Source organism: Perissodus microlepis, chromosome 15, assembly GCF_051167445.1.
Source record: "Perissodus microlepis isolate ML-2025 ecotype Zambia chromosome 15, ASM5116744v1, whole genome shotgun sequence".
NCBI lineage: Eukaryota > Metazoa > Chordata > Actinopteri > Cichliformes > Cichlidae > Perissodus > Perissodus microlepis.
In genome coordinates, this window is record NC_140475.1 from 32,231,031 (window position 1) to 32,251,427 (window position 20,397).

Consider the following 20,397-nt stretch of genomic DNA (forward strand, 5'->3'; position numbering starts at 1 on the left):
TCAGCCACGCCGCTTTGCTAGCTAAAACACGGTGTCGGCACATAAGGACGCTGTCATAGCCTGTCAACGACGTTGATTAGCTGCGTATATAAAAATGTAAATCGCATTATTGGCTGGACTATGGGATAAGGTGGCATCGTTCTAATCCCATAAGGGAGCAGCCAGTCACTCACTGACTAACACTGCAAAACAGAATTGTTAAAGTATTAATTTTAATTTCAATTCAGGTTAGATTTTTTTTGTGCGCAACGCAGATTTTCTGTGCGCAGAGACCGTGCCAGTAGTGCGCAATTGCGCACGTGCGCAGTTTAGAGGGAACATTGCTCGCTGTCCTTACAATTTCCAACCTTTCTCTTCCCCGCAGCATTAAACCTCCCAAGTTTACTCTAATCCAGTGATACCTTAACATACAGTGGGTATAGAAACATTTGGACATGTGCATTTCATCATATTCCTCGGATGGCTGCTTAGCGCTTTGAGAGAAGTACAGTATCTGAGCCTAATGTGTGATTAAATGTGAAACAGGAGCCGTGACCCGCTGACACGTGTGTGAGTCTGAGCGCCTGGCAGGACATCAGCATCACGTTCCTCATGTCTGCGTGAGTGCGTGAGCGGGGTTTCTGTTGTCAGGAACGAGTGTGTAAAAGGGCCCGAAGGCTTGAACTTTCCCCTACTTCTCACAGTGACTCCTCAGCCTCTGTTGTTCACCAGCATTCCTGATTCAGCAACTGGTTGTCTTCACCCACTGAGATCATTAACGGCATTCAGCCATCAGGGCTTTAGTCTTAAACGTTAAAAAATCCAAAAGGAGTCATTGGTTTTTGGGTGAAACTGTTTTAGGGACGGCTTAAAAGCCAATCAGATGTGAAAATAGGGACTTTTAAGATTTAATAAAAGAGCCATCAAAAGAAAAAGAAATAACTGCTTTTAATGGCACATGCATCTGTGGGTCATTTCAAGGGAACATTTTATAGCCCTGAGCTGTTGGAAATTATCTGCATTTATTCAGATGTTACAGAAATAATAAAACAAATAGTTGATTTGTAAATGAATCAGCAGTGAGAACAGCGGGAAGTCAAAGTGTTTTTGTAGCAAATGAAACCAACAGAGTGGGAATAAGAGGCAAAAATATGACATCATCAGCATAAAAAGACTAAACTAAGCCTCAAAACTAAAACTGTAAACATGTCATGTTTCTGCATCAGTGAGTGTATAACCAGAAATTCAGGCACTGTGAGACTTTCCCCGCCCCCTCTTCCTCCTCCTCTCCTACCAGAGCTATAAAAAGCCTCAGTGCCTCTCAGTGAGCAGCACACACAACAGACAGAGACAGATTTCAGACGCAGCACTGACACCAGATCGGACCTACAAAGATGAAGATGCCTCAACTTCTCATCCTCCTCGTGACCATTTTGGTGCACGCAGCAGTTGGTTTCCCCACTGACAGGAGGGGCCGGGAGAAACAGGCCTCGTGGGACGATGTGAACGTGGTGGCCCACGGCCTCCTCCAGCTCGGCCTGGGGCTCAAGGAGCACGTGGACAAGGCCAAAGCCCAGATGAGCGACATCAACAACAAACTGAAGGCCTTCAACGGCACGGTGGCCGAGCTGGAGAGGAAACAGCGGGAGCAAGATGAAGCTCTGAAGGCCAGAAGTGAGGGGCCGGAGGAGAGTCAGAGGCTGGCGGAGCTGGCTGAGGAGGTGAAGAAGCAGACAGCGGATTTAAACTCCAGGATGGACTGGCTGCAGGGAGCGCTTACAGAGAGGATGCTGGACAGCAACGACAGCGGTCACTCAGGAGTCCCAGTGATCCAGGTGAGAGGGGGGAAAGAGGGCTTTTGTGGCTGCTCTTTAACCAGGTAGACACATGAGAGCAGTGCACGCCCATTTTAATAGACCTGAATAGCCCCTTTAAACCTTTTAGCGGCAGCCACTAAGAGTTCTCTCTTTAAATAATAGTTTATTCCAAATTTAAGCACCTCCCATCCCAGACCGGTGGATGTTGTACGTTGCATAAAGCTGATGATGTTTCTCCCTGTTGTCTCCAGCTGCTGCTGGCTCAGAACAAACGCGTGGACCAGCTGGAGGAGAAACTCAAGCTGCAGCAAGACAAACTGGAGAAGCAGAGTCTGCAACTACAAGCACTGCAGAACAAGGTGAGCCGCACCACATCCACAAATCCACGCGTTCCCCAGCACCTGAGACGTTAAAGCAAAAAAACTTTAACGAGAAGTTTCTGTGTCCTGCAGATTTCGCATAAGAGAGTAAAGGCGCACAGGAGGAAACACGAAGAGATGGCACTGAGGGGCGAGGCTCAGCAGATCCACACAGAATCAGGTAAGATTTGTGCTATTGAAGTTTAAAGCCGTGCATGTGTGTGTGCTGCTTTCAGAAGAGTTTAGACCCTCAGAGCACTTTCAGACATCAAGTCTCTTTTTACAAAACTGGCAGCCTTGAGTGCAGACACGCATGAACTACATATGAATCATAACAAGTGACATAAGAGGTTCACCTTTGCGCCTGAGTTTATAGCGCTGACTTGTTGGCAGATCTGTGCGAGCACAGTCCAAAGATCACGGAAAAGGAGGGCAGCAGCTTTAAAAACATGTTGACTGCACATACTTTTATTTCCAAGGCAGAGAAAGTTTCCCAAAGATTAATAACAAACGCCAAACTGTGAGCAGAAATGCAAAGTGCAGCCTCAAACTCATCACTCTTCTCTTCCTCTCAGGTTTGACCAGAGACGGTGATGATCTCCTCCTACGTGGGCAGCGAGCCAGCAGAGACAGGAGAAGCAGGAGGGTGCAGCTCAAGAAGCAGGCGGCATCCTTCTCCACGGCCACAGAGCGAGAGAGCAACTCTCTGAACGCCGGTCATCTAAAAATGACACCGCCATCCCCGAACCATTAAAGCAGAGCGCTAAAGAGAGAATGACTTTAACTTAAACGCTGAACTACTGAAGGACTGAAACCAGACTGAGTGTTTACACGCACATCATTGCTCTCTGCTGATTCACTGCAGGGTCAGACACATGGATGCTATGCCATGCTATAACTCATTGTCTCATTGGACATGTTCAGTCATATTGACGGGTGTAACTTTATTCCCTTTGTAAGGGATTTATCCATTTGTTTTGTTTTGTACTTAAATAATGTGCAGTTTCTTATTTTATGGATTTGTACAAAACTTTGAATATTTTATATGAAGCGGATGGAAATAAAACTTTTAAGTTTACCTTACCAGGACGTCCTGGCTCTTTGTTTGTGGTTGAAGAGGCTGAATGACATGACTCCAGGAAGACAGTCTAGACTTTGCTCTTTATTTTATATTTCAGTGTGATAAACAAATAGAATTATTCACTTATGAGGCATTCATTTCTGTCATTGTGTGGGTCTATATGCAGTGAAACTTGGCTCCACAAATGAGCAGCTATTAAACTGCATTTAAACCCGACTATAAAAGTGAAGTTGAAGCCAAATTGAATTGAGGCCAAACGATTGGAAATCATGAGAGCTACACAAGTTTTGATGCCACCTAGAGGTGGGAGCAAAGAACTTTGCTAGAAGCAGGTTGGACACCAGTTTTCCTTCAGAACGGCTCAAATTCAACAAGCTGCTGAAACCATTCCTCAGAGATTTGATCCATGTTGACCTGGCAGCATCACACAGTTACTGCTTGTTTGTTGCACATCCATGGTGTAAAATTTCTAGTTCAGCAACATCGCAACAGATGTGGGATTGGAATGAGATCTGGGGACTGTTGAGGTTATTTGAGTACAGCGAATTTAGTGTCATGATCAAGAAACAAGTTTGCGATGACCTCAGCTTTGTGTCACAATGTGTTATCCTGCTGGAAGCAGTGTGGTCATAAAGGGACATGATCGGAAACAAGACTCAGGTAGGCTGTGGTGTTTAAACAGGGCCCAGTTGATACTAAGGAAGAATATTCCCCTCACCATTACAGCAGCAGCAGCCTGAACCGCTGATACAAGTTGGGATGGATCCATGTTTTCATGCTGTTTAGTGCAAACTGTGACCACCACCCAAATGTCAGACCGGGCAACATTTCATCAATCCTTGGTTGTCCAGTTTGTGTGAGCTGGTGTGACCCATAGCCCCAGTTTCCTGTAGCCCATCAGCTTCAGCACGTGTCAGACACGTGCATCCAGAGGTGCTCATCTGTATACCTTCCCAGTAACAAGTGGTTATCTGGAGTCACTGTTGCCTTCACATCAGCTCGCAGCAGTCTGGCTATTCTCCTCGTACCTCTGATATCAAAGCAACAAGATATTTTCACCCAGAGAACTGCTGCTCACTCGATATTTTGCTCCTTTTCAGGCCATTTTCTGTAAACCCCAGAGAAGGTTGAGTAATACTCAGACCAAGCACCAACAATCATGTGCAAAATCACTTAAAGTCACCGTTCTCATGCTCACTTTGAACATCACTGGGTCGCCTTGACCATGCCTACATGGATTAGGTTGATGCCATGTGATTGGCTGATTAGATATTTGCAGTAATAGGTGTCCCTAATAAAGTGGCCAGAGAGTTAATATTGACAATCCTGTCACCTGGGGGACTGAACAATGAACTTTTAAAGGTTTATTTTTCTTATCAGAGTATTATCTAATTATTACAGAATTGGAAAGTAATCTAAATCACTCTGCAGCTCTGAAATAATAAAGCTGTCCTGCATTAGGTCTTCATGAACACATTTAAATTCAGTTTACTTAAAAATACCCAATGCACTGTTTAAGTTACTGTGTTAAGTGTTTTTAGTCCATTTTAATAATTGCATCCTAAGTTTAATAATAAACTGTCTTAAATAATATTCACTCTGCTTTGTGTGATGACTTTTTTTAATACAATATGGTTAAAATGGTGCTATGGCGTGCCAAGGTGGTGCTCTGGTTGAAAGCAACAGTCCTAACGTAGGTGTGGATATGAGTTGACAGCTGTTAGCCACACTGATCACAGTATAATAGGATGACTGAGGCAGCTCCTGTGTCTGTGTGTAACTGTGGGAGTGTTGAGGTTCTGCCCGTGTACCTGATGAAAGCTGGGCAGATCTCGTAATCACTCAGTCAGCAAAAATTATTTCAGCAGCACTTTAAGTGGCGAGTGCTGGAGCTGTTTTTAACAGAGACTTTTACACGAGTATATTCTATAAATTCAATTTTGCACTAAACGATCAACGAAACTCCTTTAAAAACACATTTAATCCGGTGAGAAGAGTTTGGAAAAGATTGTTCACTTCTGTTTATTTCTTCAATATCTGAGAGTACATTTAACCATGTACAGATACCATGTCATGGCAGCTCATCTTACAGATGTTCATCAGACACTTGAGGTACTCTAACAGGTTCCCTGATATGGGTGATGTGAGCGGGCGCTCTTAAACTCTTGCAAGGCACCTCAGATTGCCAACGGCTCTGCCAGACATCATGCAGGTCAGCTTGTCGGCACCAAGGCAAACATGTACTGTGCAAAAGTCCTCAGCAGCAGAAGAAAAAGAAGCTCCCGAGAAAAGTTAAAGCACGTGACTGAGGGAAGCAGTGACGGGTTGCTACGCATTCCCATTATGAATGATTAGATAACAATAAAAGTATAAATTTTATTAATACACAATAAAAATGTGGCATTTGGCTTGGCATGCCACATAAAAATCATCTCTGACAGCACATGAGAAAGAAATCTCAAAGCACAAAAAGACTACAAAGTGTGTGACAAGGAGGGTTAAGCGCTGTTTTGTTTGCTCTTTCAGAGCTTTACATTTACTAGCTTCACATCAGTGTTTATTCACATGGGGGGAAAAGTGATATCTCTGTCAGTTGATACCCAGAAAAGCAGAACTTTAAAAAAAAAAAAAAAAAAAAAAAATGGCACCAAAAAGAAAAAAAAATAGACAAACCAGGTTCAAAAACTGGGCACTGCAGGTCCATTTATGCACTTTTTGCATTGCTGATGAATTGATTGTGTTGGTGCAGCATGTTCAGCATCAATCATCATTACTGTGACACTCTCTCACTCCACTGTGACTACAAACCCGAAAGCTACAGTTCTTTCTGGCGAATAGCGCCCCCTGCTTGTTTTGTGGCTCAAAGCAACCGATCGGTTCTCTCCCCAAAGCCTCCGTCAGCCTGAAGGCTACAAGAGGTCTCCTGCAGATGTCAGTGTACTGACATCTGCATATGATCCCTGTAATGATTTATTGATGCTAAAATGCTGAAGTGCCTTTAAGACAGATATCTGTCAAGGTGTGATGAGATTTGGCATAGCTTGCATTCAACAGATTATAAAAATCTAGGAGGCGACGCGGAGTTGGACAAATGGAGGAATGTGAAAGAGGAGAAAAGGGGAGGAAGGACAGGAAGCGAGGAGGGAAGGTTGCTGCGTCAAAAGGCGTTATCAGAGGTTCTGCTGGAGGAAGTGCAGCAGTGTAATCTCATAATGCTCTCCAGACTCTGGACATCTGATGCTGTGTCGCTCGTTGGGGTAAACCTGGAAAAAACAGAAACCACAAACAAGCGTTTCAAAGCTGCTGCTTCTTCAAACGTGCCGGTCTCATCGTTAAACAGTGCGCAGGTTTGAACCCCGCGAGACATCAGTCAGCGGCCATACCTGCAGGCTGTACGGTTTCCCTGCTCGGATGAGTTGAGACACGAGGAAGTTAGTGTGGAAAAAGTGCACGTTCTCGTCTAAGAATCCATGCAGGATCAGCAACCTGTTGGGCCTGTATTAATCACAAAGAGGGCATATAAAACACTGATGTGTTGCACCACTCGGAGAAAACAAACACCGAATAGCGAGTCTCTTCCTGTGCTGCTTCATACAGAATTTTATGAATAACTCAAAGTATAATATAGTACTGCCAGAGGTAATAGTGCATTATAGTGTCAGCTGCCTGATGGATGCAGCAACATACAATAACTGAATAATAATGTGTCATAAATGCACTAAAGCAGTAACTGTTTCTCACTCATTGGGAAGCTTGTCGACGTGCAGAGCGACAGAACAAGCTTCGTATCCCCTCTGGTTTTTTTCGGGGGTGTCCAAATATCGCTCCGTGTAGCCGGTGTCATAAGCCATCCACAACGTCACCGGAGCGCCCGCGATAGCAACCTAACCAACAAAGAGATCACACGGGAGACGGCGTCATCATTTCTGCCTTTCACTGAAAGTGAAGTTCCAGGTCTGTTCTCTAACAGAGGCGGCAATCACTCTGCATGAAATGTAATTATAGAAACTGCCTAAAGCACCAGGATTATCAACATCCAAACAGCTTTTTTATTTTTGTAACGCTCACATCCTTAGAAAAGATACGGTAAATGTATCTGATCGAAAAAATAATTTACTCCTAGGGCTTCAAAGAGTCATTTATCAGGTGATGGAGACCTATTTTTTTAATTAAACAACAAAGAGAGATTATTACAAATGTGTGTTTAGATTTTTTAATGGGTATTTCTGTTTCCCGGAGCAAAGAGGAAAAACTGAACTGACTCATCAAACTTCTAGTTTTTGGCTTGTTGGCTGATCTAAATCTGACAGTAAGTAAGTAAGTAAATGTTTTTTCACCTTAAAGATGTCGGGTCTGTGGATGAGGCCCATGAGGGACAGGAAGCCGCCGTACGACCAGCCGTGGATGGCGACGCGACTCAGGTCTACAAACTTGTACTTGTCTGCGATGTAGTGCAAACCCTCCACCTGGTCTTCAATCTCCACCTGACCCTGGACAGAGGAGAAAAGATTGAACTTGGCTGCTTTGTTTCTACAGAAGAAAACTAAGAAAAGAGGCTAATGTGTTCCTGAATTTTAGGAAACCTAGGAGAGTTTGGAGGGAGCATCTTCATCTTTAACCCGTACATGTTTGTCTCGAGACATTTACCATTCTGTCCTTCACAGCTCCTTCAAACTTGAGGCCTCGCTGGCAGGAGCCCCGCCCATCGATAACAAGCACAACGTAGCCCAAAGAGGCCAGCGTGCTCAGCCGCAGGTACTTCACCCCTTTATAAGAATTGTTCACTAATTGCACCTGGAAGAAAATAAACGTATGTTTATGTCACTGTGACATGACAAAATGTGGAACAAATGAAGTGCTGTGAATACTTTCTGGATACGTTGTGAGCATTTTTGTGGAGTTCCTTTGTTAACGTTGAAAAGAAATTAAGGATCAGGTCATAAATGAAGCGTGCAAACTGATTTACTAGCATCTGCAACAGGCAGTTTATTGCTAACTGCACTCACACACCATTTTGACTCGTTTAGTAAATCTGGCCCTATGAATGGGGTGGGAGTTGGAGGGCGAACCTGAGGACCACCATAGACAAAGACGACGGTGGGGTGCTTCCTCCCGGGGACTAGCTTCTCCGGTTTGTACAGCATGCCGTACAGCTCGAAACCCGACTTGCCCGTGAAGCTAAAGATCTCTGGAGGTGTGCCGTCAAGTGGGAAAGCTGGAGACGACAAAAAAACCCAAAACAAAATCTTTAAGTTGTTGTCCATCTTTAATGAGCAGAACAGGAAAACTAAACAAACAGGGAGGCAAGGGTGTCAAACCATCTGATAAAAGTGTAAAAATCTGTTTGATTTTAAGGGGAATTCAGTACCAGAAGATTCCATCATGCTCGCCCAAAACTGGGGCTCTTTGTGCAGAGGGTCGCTGTCTGAGCCATTCAGCTTGTAAATGTGGACACACGGTGCAGTGGTCAGGCTGCTGTAATGGCTGATAAACATGTCAAAGGTCTGTGCGAAAGAAAACAGATGAGGCAGAGTTAGAAAGCATCGCCAAGGTGTACACAAACACTTCAAACACATATCTGAATGTGAAGTTTACTGCATTGGGTCATGCTCTCTCATGTGCATTAAACTATTGAATACTGTTAAAGCCTCGCTCACTTAAGAGAGCTATTCAAATGATAAAACAGGAAAAAGCAGGCGATACATAATTTGTGAAAATTTCTACAGGAAACAGCAAAAAAGGAACGATGAGACAGTAACTGCTTGTACTCTTAGATTTTAAAAAAGTAAAATCAGTTGACAGGTGTAGAAAGGTCAGAGGAGATTTGGCGAGGAACACGAATGTGTATTCAGGTACCTGGCTCACAGAGCAGCTGTGGGAGAAGCCAGGTTTGGTGAGTCGGACGATTTCACCCGGCGAGTCGTAGCTCACCACGTAGAGGTGATGCTCCAGAGGAGAGTCTTTGGTTCCCTGAAAGTAAACCAGCTTGGCTGCCTCATCCACCCAAATCTGAGGGCTGGATGAACGCTGCACAAACAAGACAAAACACTGTTGGAACATTTTGTTTACACACAAACAAAAAGACAGCTGAGCTATGACACCAAACAGTAAGTAAGTATCTCCTTTATTAGGTTGTTCTAATCTGCATGAGAGTCTGTGTGTTATTAGTCTTTTTTAAGCAAAATGTAGAAATATTATTCTCATATTCAGATACATGCTGATGCAACAGTACAAGAGAGGTGAGGAAGAGAGCACAGGCAGGGTGGAGCAGGCCCGAGTGTCGAGGTGACAGAAGGAAGAGCAAGAGTGAAAGGGAAGGTTTACGAGGTTTGGAGACTGTGCTGCTGACAAGACGACAAGAGGATTTGTGTTCGGAGTGACCAGGATGGACAAGATTAGAAATGAGTAAATCGGCTCAGCTCGATCAGGGGGTGATTTTGGAGACAAGTATGAGAGGCGAGGCTGGGATGGCTTTGTATGTGTGCAGAGAGAGTGGATCAATTAGACAGAAGATGCTGAATATGGAGCTGCCAGGCTGGAGGAAAAGAGGAAGAACAGACAGACAGAGGTTTGGTGTATCAGTGGTGCGATGGAGGAGAATGCTAGGGATAGGATGAGATGGAGGAAGATGATCCACTCTGGCGACCCTGAAACAGAGCAGAGAGCAGCAGCAGCAGTAGAAGAAGATGCGACATAACAGTTACAGGAGCAAAAAAACATAAAGACGACCAACTCTGCTCACAGCACTTAATTAACCGACTACTTATGTGCTTACATGTGACGTATGCTGTGTCACTACTGTTACACTAATGCTGCTGGTACCTTGTTTCAAATTAGGCTGTGTGTCGTCAATGACAGCAGCTCATTGTAAAAGAAGGAAAATGCCCTTCATTTACTTGCACTTATAAATCCTTCTGCCTGCGAGCGCCAATAAAACCTTCAGTATTTTTATTCTATATCATTGATTATATATCACATTAATATATAATAGTGACACTACATTGCCTACCTCTACTCTATGTACTCAGGAGAAGTTATTTTGTATAAAACTATAGTTTTAAGTGGCTGCTGTGAATGTGGGAACCCATGTACAGGGGTTGGGCTTTACCTTTGCGCCATGATTGGCCAGCACCTCCCACTCCCCGCTGGTCACCATCACCTCCTCTTTGACTGGACACTTGAAATCATCTGATGACAGAGGAGCAAATGTGTCACATAGGTCGTGTGAGTGGCACAGTAAGAACAACACAGTAAAACTATGTTACAAACCCAGAAACATCCCAGGAATACAGAATTGTTCATAAAATAAATAAATCTCACTTAAAACCATGTCAAAGATGTTCTGCATGAACAGTACAGATGAGCTAGTGTGTGTCTGCACGTGGTGCTACCTTCAGAGTGCGTGTAGCCTTTGGCCCAGTGATGGCTGCCCCGCTGTAACACTGAGGTGATCTTATACAGGTGGCAGAAGCCAGTTTTGGACTCGTTTACTGTGATGAAAGTGATCTCGTCCTCACTGGTTTGGATGAAAGGATGGAAGATGTCATGGACCTGTGTAGGAAAGGCAAACAAAATGTTTTTGATCCAAGTCCAGAGTAGGATTATATTGTATATTGTAAACTTCACAGCAAACATCTGCCTCTGTGCCACTCGGGCTGATTGAAACATGAGGGGAAACTAATCTGAGAAACAACCAGGCTCGCTAAAGATGTGCTGCTGGTGCTCACATTGATCCAGATGTCACTGGTCTCTTGGTAAACGATGAAAGGGTGGACCGAGTCTCCGAGGACCTCCAGGCTCTCCCGTCTTTTGGCTTCGTCCTGATGCGCTGGGATGAAGAGTTCGGGAGGCAGCAGGACCAGCTGGAGATTCTGCTGCCGTCGGTCCATCATCACTGCCCACGCGCTGTCACACAAACACAGGAGAGCTGTGATGCAACGAGAACATGTGCCCTCTACTGACAAGTTTACTTCTGGGCTTCCTGTTTTTAACTATTTATCATTTTCTGGCTTACTATCGGCCGTCTTTGGTCCATCCGGCTCTGGTAATGTACTCTGCACGTGGGAACAGGCTGGTGAAGGGAACAGGTAGCTCCTTTTCCTGTGTGCTGACAATCTGAAGAGAGAAAAACACCAATCAGACCAGCTCACATCAGTGCTGCGTTCACTGTGGAGGGGAAACCCACTGAACTCTGAATGAGCACTTACTCTGCCTTGACTGTCTGTTCGTATTTCTGCTATTTTGAGGGTGATATCAGGATTTTTGCTGCCTGAAAAAGAAAGTAAGCTGATTTATGGACCAAAATATAAGCAAACATTTTACAGGAGCACATGTATAAACACAGGCTACACCCAGCATTAGGAGTTAAGCCATGTAGAAGTATATGTAGAACTTTTGTGTAGGTTTCTGCTGATTTGATACCTGCGTGTGGGTATCTGTACACATCTGTCTTGCGCTCTTCCAGAGCCGGAGACGGGACGTGGATGATCTCTACCTCAGACTCATCCACCTCCTCATAGAGAATCTGTAGAGTTTTCCCACCGTCTGCCTCTAAACCAATGAGAACAGCCAGAAAAGTAAGCAGCTGTGAGGATTATTTAAAGGTCTTTGGAAGAAACCGAACATGAAAGCTTGTAGAAATAATTTCATGAAGAAGCGACCAGTCTCACAAAAACTGTATTAATAAATATTGTGAGTCATTTTCTAATGAATGATAACTACAAAATCAATGTACTCACCTTCTTGAGCAGCCGGACACCACCAGTATCCAGTGAAGCGATCAAACTCTTCCTGGGTGACAAAAGTGGCTACGCCGGCAGATTTAGGATCCTCTTTGGGGTTATCGATACCTACAATAAAAACACCCAAGAGACAAAACACGAGAGTGAGCTTACATTAAGCAACCTGTGCCATCCCTACCAGGGTTTGACCTCCAATTTAAGTTTACGGTGCTGTGGCTGACTTGAACAGCCGCTGTTATGCTTCTGTAAATATCTGGTGCCATCACTGGCTTCATGCACCACAACTAACAACGACTTATTTAATAACTAATATAAACGACTGTCTCACAGTCCCAAACATACCATAAACAAAGAAAGAGAGAAAAGGATGAATTAAAGATGCTTTTGAGTCTATTTAGTTGGTTTAAGGGAACCATTTCAACTACAAGAAAGGAAAAAGTTGAAGGGAACTTGATAAATGTCACAGTCGCAGTTCACACCTTTGTGGCAGAAGGTGAGTCTCTTCTCTTCCCCCGTCTCAATACTAGTCACCCAAATGTCATTGTTGTTGATGAACCCGATGAAGCTGGGGTCACCGGGGCAGATCTTGGGGTCCATACGTGTGCCTGAATTCTGGCTCGTAATCTCTGTGGGATTCATCGGAGAAGTCTGGGGAAGAAAAAAAGAAAAAGAAAACATTAATTATAAGATGCAGAGCCGCCTCTTCTTCCTGCGGCAGCTGAGGTCATTTGGTGTGTGTGTGAGGAGATGCTGCATATATTTTAATCACACTGTGGCGGCCAGTGCTTTCTTTTATGCTGCTGTGTGTCGGGGGTAAAGCCGGAGGTTGGACTTAAGACTGTGGTGGAGAAGGGCACATCTCAACTTGTCCCCACTGGAATAGGACTTTTTTCCTGTTTATATTGTATTTTTATCACTATTACTAACATTATTTAATTAGATGATTTTGTATTTTTGGCCAGAGGGATGTTTTTTGTTTTTTTTTTTTTAAATAAAGATGCTGGATATTTGAATTTCCGCTTGGGGAAAAGTAAAGTATCGATCTGTCTATTATCATGGATTTATTCTGATCCCTGCTGATGCTTTGCAGGGTTGAGGGGGATGGAGAAAACTTCAAGATACATGGAGTGAAGGGAGACTGCAACTTTTTATATTTAGTGATGCACAAAAATCAGATGTCCTTCCCAACTAGCCTCATCGGGTCTGTAATTTTCAGCCTGTGCTCTGCAGCAGTGAGAGTCTTACTTAACTGGCCTTTAACTCACAATGAAGCTGCTGTTCCCACCATCACGGCAGTAGTACAGGCTGCTGTTGGCCTGGAACAGGAAGAGGCCGCTGGGTCGGTGGTAGTCATAGGAGGTGATGCCAGACACCCCCAAACGCTTCCTCTCTCGCAGCAGCTCTTCTTCCCGAGAGAAGCCTCCGTGGTGAGGGCTGGCCTGAGGTCAGGAGTGACAAGAGAACGCACAACGTGACGGTGACCAGAGTCAAAGTCAAAGACAGTTCGTTCACACCGTGGAAAAACAAAAACATACAAACAAAACATGACCAAATTCCTAAATTACAGAGAGCATCTCTGCGGACCAGGAAATAAAAGCTGTTCTCTCGCTTCAGCAGGAGCACGTTTTGTTTGTGAAATCAGCGCAGACCAGCTGGATAGCAATTAACATCAATCATGTGGTCTCATGTGACCTGAGTGTTCGAGTTAATTTGTCTTCAGGAGAAGATTTACAACAGCAGTTTTAAGCTCCATAAGGAGAGGTGCAATTATTTAGGAAATGGCTCACAATAAACCTCTAAATAATTAAATAGTCCTAAAGGGGAAATATCAAACACATTTCCAGGTCTATAGTTTTATTCAGGGGAAATTAAAAACACATCACATTAATATTTCACAGGTCCTTTACACAGCCTCTCAGACCAGACGCCGTCTGATAAAGAGACCGTTTCATCCAGCATTCCCTCAGCTGACAACAGCAACATACAGCTGTAGTCAGACTCATTCATTATATTATGACCGTTTTTTAATCAAATGTAAATTCCGCTGCACATTCCCTCAGTTGTAGCTGGCCCTGTGACACCAGTGACCATCCCTCTGCTTTCTGGCTGCACTCGCTGCTAACTGAGAAGGTGCACGGTCAAACCCAGCGGATCAGTGGATTCACCTGGTTGGTGCTTGACTTGAGCCTGACATGAAGCTTCCATGCATTCACACTGTAAAGTTTTATGCAAGTTAATGGTGTTTATGATGTCAGACAGTCTTTGCTCTCAACTTTCAAGAAATATTTTTATATAAATTCACTTGTAATTCTTAAACGTTTTACCAAGTACAAACTTTAAAATCATCACTGTAAATAAAGGGCAAAAAAATCAGTAAGCCCCTTTAACCTCCTGCGACCCTGCATCCTCATTTGGGGACATTACCTTTTGGCTCTTTTGCACCTTCTACTTCATTCTGCTCAACAGTGTTTTATATTTTGTTAAAGAATGCCAACGTTATTAAATAAATGCACTGTTCAAATGACGATGCACAAAAACACGTCTGAAACGAATGTCAAAACATCCGATTGGACAGCAAGATGAGGACTAAAAATTCTTCCTCACCTGAAAGTGATCCAACATTGGTTTCCAAGACAAAACCAACAGGGCATCTTTGCGGATCTTCTTGGGAATGTCTGAGTAGAGTAACGCATTTTCCCTGCTGGCGTAAGGCATTCCTGTGAGGAAACATACCACAGAAGGCATCAGACGAAGCAAGGCGAGCTGGTCTTGTTGTAGGCGCGCTCTGGTTCGACCGGCATTCGCAGCAGTAGTGTTGGCTTACACAAGCTTCTTACTGAGGAACATACCGCGCACGAGTGCCAAGATGAGTAGGAAACCCTTGGGCCATAGGGCTAATGCAAAGGCCCAGGTTCAATTCCGCCCTGAGGCAATTCACAGCACGTCTTCCCCTGTGCCTCTTTCCCGTTTTCTCTCCACTGCCCCTTCAAAATAAAGGCTAGAAAGCCCAAAAAATATAATAGAAGAAAACCCAAAGTCCATAATCAGGGGTTTCCATGGGGTTTTAGACCTGATTGCGTTGTCTCCCATCTAATCAGTGTGTTCACGTACACGTCACCAGCTTACAGTGAAAATCCTGCAGTAAGGTCTTAAACAGAGAAAGGTTTAAGACTCAATTCAATTCAGTTTTATTTAAACCTCCAGCATGGCAAGGCTAAGGGAGGGTCCACCATCTGCTGCGACCGGTTGAAGGTGAGGGGAGGGAGACAGGATAATGATAACAACAACTAATGACAAGACAAGACCCTTACTGTCTTGTCTTACATGATCACTCTTCAAAAAGGTTTGTCCATGTAAGTGTACAGTTCGCTTTTTGTGTGCAGCTGTCTTGTGGCTGCATAAAAAAAAAAGAAAAATGGCAGCTGATGTTTGTCATCATAGATGTTTGACAAAGACAACACATTTGTGTGCTATAAAATGTTCTAATAATCCAACTATGCAGTTCACAGAAAGGAAAGAATAAAACTTGGGTAAGAAGCTATTTTAAAAGCATGAAGTAGGTGTTTTTGGTTTGTTTTTTGCGCAGCTAGCTATATTTGAGACTGAACAACAAATCTATTAAATCAGTTTGGGAAGGCTCTACAGCAAAACTATGTAACTTCAGCTAAATGTCAGTCGGGGAGGCAAACAGCAATTAAAGGATGATGGCTAATGCAGCATAAATACACCACAAAGATAAAAAAAAAAAAAACAGGCATGAGATCAACATCTACCACACACTTCTGGTCACAGTGAAGGTCTAAATATAAAAAGAGCATTCAGACCAGGCGGTAACTGTTAAGGTCTGACTGGTTATAACGGACAAAATAACCAAACCATCAGCTATGGTTAGCAGTTATAGCTGACTAAATTAGTCAACATTACACAGCTTACTATAGCCAGGTATCAAAATGTAAAACTCAGAGCAACAAAAACTAGCAGCCATTTTACAAGAATCCTGTGTGCTACAGCTGCAAGACGAGGGGGGGGGAAAAAAGCAGAAATATGTCCACAATGCAAAATGTTGTTCCACATTTTTTTCCAGCACACACTAAAGCCAGTGCAGCTCTGTGGAAATCAAATGAGCTCGAAAACAGGTGCAGGCTGGCAGCTCTGACTCACCAGCTGCAGCCACAGATTTTTCACAGACGTGTGCTACCTTTCAAAGAGACTGAACGGAAGCCACTGAATCTGCAAGCCAACAAGTCACGGCCGCTAAAAAATGCCTCTGTGAGCTCGGGCTTCTTACAGCGCTTGTGGAAAATGACATGTTATTTCAGCCATTCATGTGTCAGATCTCAGGTTTCAGTTACCGCCGCTCACCAAGGTAGTAGATGCGGTGAGAGTGCGGGCTGCTCTCGTCTTTCTGGATGAACTGGAAGTCGTGCGGTGCCTTGTTGATAACCACGCCGGTGTTTTTGCGGCTGTTGTGGATGATCTTCCGCAGGCCGTCCCACGTATGTTTCTCCACCTGGAACTGGGTGGAACTCACGTCCTCCATCTCCACCACCTCTGTGCTGTCTGAGAGCTCGTCCACCCCGGTCATGCCTGCCAGTGCTGCTCTCACACTGTCAACAGACATTTATAACGATTAGCGTGACCTGCCTACGCTCAGCCCACAAATAAAACAAAACCATTAGACTTCTAAATATATGAAACACTCTAAACCACAGATGTGAAATTCACCTTACATCATGGGCCCTACACAGACCCCTTTGATTGTAAGTGGGCCAGATCACTAAAACTCCCCTTTCTAAAGATATTAAACTAAGCATTTAATCCCTGAATAATCTTAATGTAAGAAAAATAAATGTAATTTCTACGTGCCCGTTCTTTAAACGACCGTAACTCTGCTACCGCTTCTACTAGAGACAAAATTCAGGAGAAGAAGAGAGTATCGGGGTTATTTGGGAAATCATGGTGGAGTAAAACATTCACAAGGCACTGCTGCCTGAACAGACAGAAAATTTGGCTCCTCCTAGATTTTATCATGTATGCTTCCCAACTTCTCCTGAATGATTTGAATAATTTTGTAATTTTACAGCCCAAATTACATAAGTCCAAGCAGCCTGTGTGATACTTGGGTGATAATGATTACATGAATGAAAGTCCTAATCAGCTGCAAAACCTACAGTAAGTAAGTTAAAAAACTACGGACTGCTTCAACGTCTTCCAAAGCTAACCAGGGGGCTGGACTGGATCGCTTTGCCAGGCCGATTTTAGCCCCCGGGCCTTATGTTTGACACCCATGGTTTAAGCAGTTGAAATAAATCCTCTAAGAGATCTTTTAAAGTCAACAAATGCTGCTATTAATTGGCATGAAATTCAGCACCGATGTTAAAGACTTTGGTGTTTACTGGTCCATTTACCCCACCAGCAGGTCAGTATTTTAGCTTGTGAGATACTTCAGTCTGTGATCAAATATCTACAAAGCTAATTAAATTAGTCAGAAAATACTTCTATTCTAATGATGAACATGTTAATCTTAATACTAGCTTTAAGCTTTTCTAAACTTTTTGTTCATTAAACCTGTGAAAATGGTTACAAAATGATTTGATTGAGCTGAAAATTCAAACCAAATGACAGTCAGATAGCTTCACCTACCTTACCTCGCCGTCTTCTGTTTTGTCTTCAATTTTCGGCCTCTTTACTCTGTGCATTAACTGTTCAACCAGACTGAACCAGACCTGACACCCTGTAAAACACCAGGCAACCACATAAAAACTGGGAAACTTTCTTTCCAGATCACAGAAATTCAACAGCATGGCGACAGCTCGTCTAACTCGGTCTAATAACAGAAGCAAACAGAAACTACAGCAATCCATAAGCTAAGCTAAGCTCACAGGCTATGAACAGTGAAACTGTTACTGGGGTTGAGGCCCCGCTCTTCTCCCACATCTCTGCACTTCTTCATGGAGAAGCTGCTGTTCTTCAGCTTGCCATATTCCAGCTGAGCATTTCTCATGTGAAGCCTCACCGAGTGTGACTCAGCTGCATGAGTCGAACACTACAGCGTCTGTGTCATAAGTGTGGCAAATTTCACACTGCAACTCCGCATTTTACTGCAGCACTGTAGGCTGTTCTGCTGCCTGGATCCTTAACATAGTGTACAGCACACACGGCAGTATTTTTCCAGAAGTTAGCCAACTTCAGGGATTTTGCCACACTGGGAATAGTAAGAATGATATACAGTCACCGTACACCTTTTCAGGTACACCTGTTAAACTGCTTGTTGACACTAATCAGCCAATAACATGGCAGCAACTCAGACCATCAGAATGTGGAAAAAAGGGGATTTAAGTGACTCTGAACATAGCATGGTTACTGGTGTCAAACAGGCTGGTGTGACGATTTCAGATATTGGTGATCTACTGGGATTTTCCTCCTGTGTGGAAAATCCCCACACAACCTCAACTGGGGGTTACCAGAGAATGATCTAAAAAAAAGAGAAGATATCCAGTGAGCAGCAGAGGAGAAGGACCAGACTGTTTCATAAACGAAGGCAACGGGAACTCAAAAAACAAACAAAAAAAAAAAAAAAACAACACTAAGGTTATAGTGCAGTAGAGCATTTCTGGATTCACAACCCCTTGAAGCAGAAGGACTACAGCAGTAGAAGACCACACATTTACCACTCCTGACAGCTAAGAATAGGAAACTGAGGCTTGAATTTAAACGAGCGCAACAAAATTGCACAACATAATATTGGAAAAACATTGCCTGGTCCGATGATTCTTGACTGTGGATGAAAGCATCGATCCTTCATGCCTTGTAGCAACGCCTCTTGCTGGTGGCAGCCTAATGGTGTGGCAGATTTTTCCTTGGCACATTTAGGGCCAATTTGGTACTATTTGACCATTGTTTAAACACCACAGCCTACCTCAGTGCTGTCGCTGAGCATGTCCATCAGTGTACCTGCTCTACCAGGATAACGCACTGTGTCACAAACTTCTAATTATCTCATATTGGTTTCTTGAACATGAGTTCACTGTACTCAAATGGCCTCCACAGTCACAGATCTCCAATAGAGTGCTTTTGGGATGTGGTGAAAGACTTGCATCATGGATGTTCAGCTGACAATTTCAGTCATGTCAATATGGACCAATAATATCTGAGAAGTATTTCCAACACCTTGTTGAGTCTATGCCATAAAGATTTTAGGCAGTCTTGAAGGCAAAAGGGAGACCAACTAGCCCGGTGTACCTAAATAAATGTCCAGTGAGAGTATACAAGTCAAGAAAAAATAACATAGCTTGATGATGTAAACATGTATTACATATGGTTAAAAAAAAACTTTAGTGCCTGATAAATGGAGACAATGAGCTGCTTAAAATACAGTCCTCAGGCTAAAATGTTACTGAATATTCCCCAACACCTGTCAGGGCATCAACAAAGTGTTGTGTCACTGTATTTAACTTCTACTGACTGCTAGCTTAAATGTAGATTAGACTCATTTGACTCCACAAAAGACACCGTGAGAACCTCGCGTTTCATTTTTGACATCCGTGTCCTCTACATCTGTACATTTTTATGTTTCACTGACACCATAAAAACGCAGATTCGCGTTAGAAACAGCGACTCAGTTTCACTATTTCTGCCCAGGCTGACACTTATGCTAGTAAACTTAAAGGTCTAAGCTACTAAGAGGCTAACAGAAAACTTCTGGCAGAGTGTGTCCTAAGCGCCAAACTTTGCAAAGCCTAACCATCCAATAATTATATGCATATATATTATATCCAATAATAAAACTCCCTGTGGCTGTGATACGCTGCTGGGAGCTAACATGTTAGCCACCCATTAAACAGAACAGAAACGAGCAAGCTAGCTATTGGGTAAACCAGAAGAGCACAAAACAGAAAACGTAAGAAACAAAGCAAAACAAAAAATAACCACTCGCTTCCATCTTACACTTTCTGCCCGGAGACCTTGAAGCTGTATCTCCTTTTGTCGAATAGACGTCTGTGTTGAAAAGTCGTGATTAATTAGAGTTAACTACTTTTCAGAGACCAGGTAGCTTGATGCTAAAACGATAGCAACGCGGAAATAGACTGTGAATCAAACCCGAGCAACGTTAGAAAATTACTACCTTTAACCCGGATATACTCGATCCGTTTGTTTTTCGTGTCTTTCAGCGTGTATTTTTCCTTTTTTACTGGGTGATATTTCAAACTTGAACCTGCTATTTTAATTTCGAAGAACCCAAAATGATTTGCTTCCTTGTCAATGTGACAATAGCCAAATGTGACCCCTTCATTTAAAAACAATCAAAAGATACTTACATCAGTCCTTTTTCAATTGTTTTACCCCCCCCCCCACCACCACCTTTTTTATAAAAAAAAAAACAAAACAAAACAGCAAATAGAAACACAACTGAGATCAGC

At 43.4% G+C, this 20,397-nt stretch overlaps 2 protein-coding genes across 5 annotated transcripts; one reads left to right on the forward strand and one right to left on the reverse strand.

Moving 5' to 3' along the window:
* The first annotated feature begins 1,286 nt into the window (after positions 1 to 1,286).
* Positions 1,287 to 3,238, forward strand: LOC146372463 (angiopoietin-related protein 4-like). Its single transcript, XM_084953287.1, has 4 exons — positions 1,287 to 1,814; positions 2,048 to 2,155; positions 2,249 to 2,336; positions 2,731 to 3,238. Exons 1-4 carry the CDS (start codon positions 1,374 to 1,376, stop codon positions 2,907 to 2,909), a joined length of 816 nt encoding a protein of 271 aa, XP_084809413.1. The 5' UTR covers positions 1,287 to 1,373; the 3' UTR covers positions 2,910 to 3,238.
* A 1,995-nt stretch (positions 3,239 to 5,233) lies between these two features.
* LOC146372464 (dipeptidyl peptidase 9-like) lies at positions 5,234 to 20,121 on the reverse strand. 4 transcript variants are annotated; one of them, XM_084953285.1, is made up of 21 exons: positions 20,103 to 20,121; positions 17,621 to 17,711; positions 16,340 to 16,584; positions 14,582 to 14,694; positions 13,243 to 13,416; positions 12,457 to 12,625; positions 11,975 to 12,085; positions 11,658 to 11,786; positions 11,444 to 11,505; positions 11,251 to 11,351; positions 10,964 to 11,141; positions 10,628 to 10,787; positions 10,345 to 10,424; positions 9,093 to 9,263; positions 8,605 to 8,740; positions 8,306 to 8,451; positions 7,884 to 8,030; positions 7,574 to 7,726; positions 6,978 to 7,120; positions 6,620 to 6,731; positions 5,234 to 6,499 (listed from the first exon to the last, which is right to left on the reverse strand). In XM_084953285.1, the coding sequence occupies exons 2-21, from the start codon at positions 17,674 to 17,676 to the stop codon at positions 6,407 to 6,409; spliced, it is 2,679 nt and encodes an 892-aa protein (XP_084809411.1). In that variant the 5' UTR covers positions 17,677 to 17,711; positions 20,103 to 20,121; the 3' UTR covers positions 5,234 to 6,406. The 4 variants fall into 4 exon arrangements, with proteins under 4 accessions (XP_084809411.1, XP_084809410.1, XP_084809408.1 ...); XM_084953284.1 differs by lacking the exon at positions 20,103 to 20,121 and adding an exon at positions 19,925 to 20,090; XM_084953282.1 differs by lacking the exon at positions 20,103 to 20,121 and adding an exon at positions 17,885 to 19,903.
* Positions 20,122 to 20,397: the final 276 nt, after the last annotated feature.

Excerpts from the sequence above, each read along its gene's own strand:
- LOC146372463 (XM_084953287.1), top strand. The coding sequence starts at position 1,374 with ATGAAGATGCCTCAACTTCTCATCCTCCTCGTGACCATTTTGGTGCAC. Across the intron at positions 1,815-2,047 it reads CAGGAGTCCCAGTGATCCAG|CTGCTGCTGGCTCAGAACAA; the intron begins GTGAGAGGGGGG and ends TGTTGTCTCCAG. Across the intron at positions 2,156-2,248 it reads TACAAGCACTGCAGAACAAG|ATTTCGCATAAGAGAGTAAA; the intron begins GTGAGCCGCACC and ends TGTGTCCTGCAG.
- LOC146372464 (XM_084953282.1), bottom strand. The coding sequence starts at position 17,981 with ATGAGAAATGCTCAGCTGGAATATGGCAAGCTGAAGAACAGCAGCTTC. Across the intron at positions 12,086-12,456 it reads ACTCACCTTCTGCCACAAAG|GTATCGATAACCCCAAAGAG; the intron begins GTGTGAACTGCG and ends TTTTTATTGTAG. Across the intron at positions 8,452-8,604 it reads GAGCATGATGGAATCTTCTG|CTTTCCCACTTGACGGCACA; the intron begins GTACTGAATTCC and ends TGTCGTCTCCAG.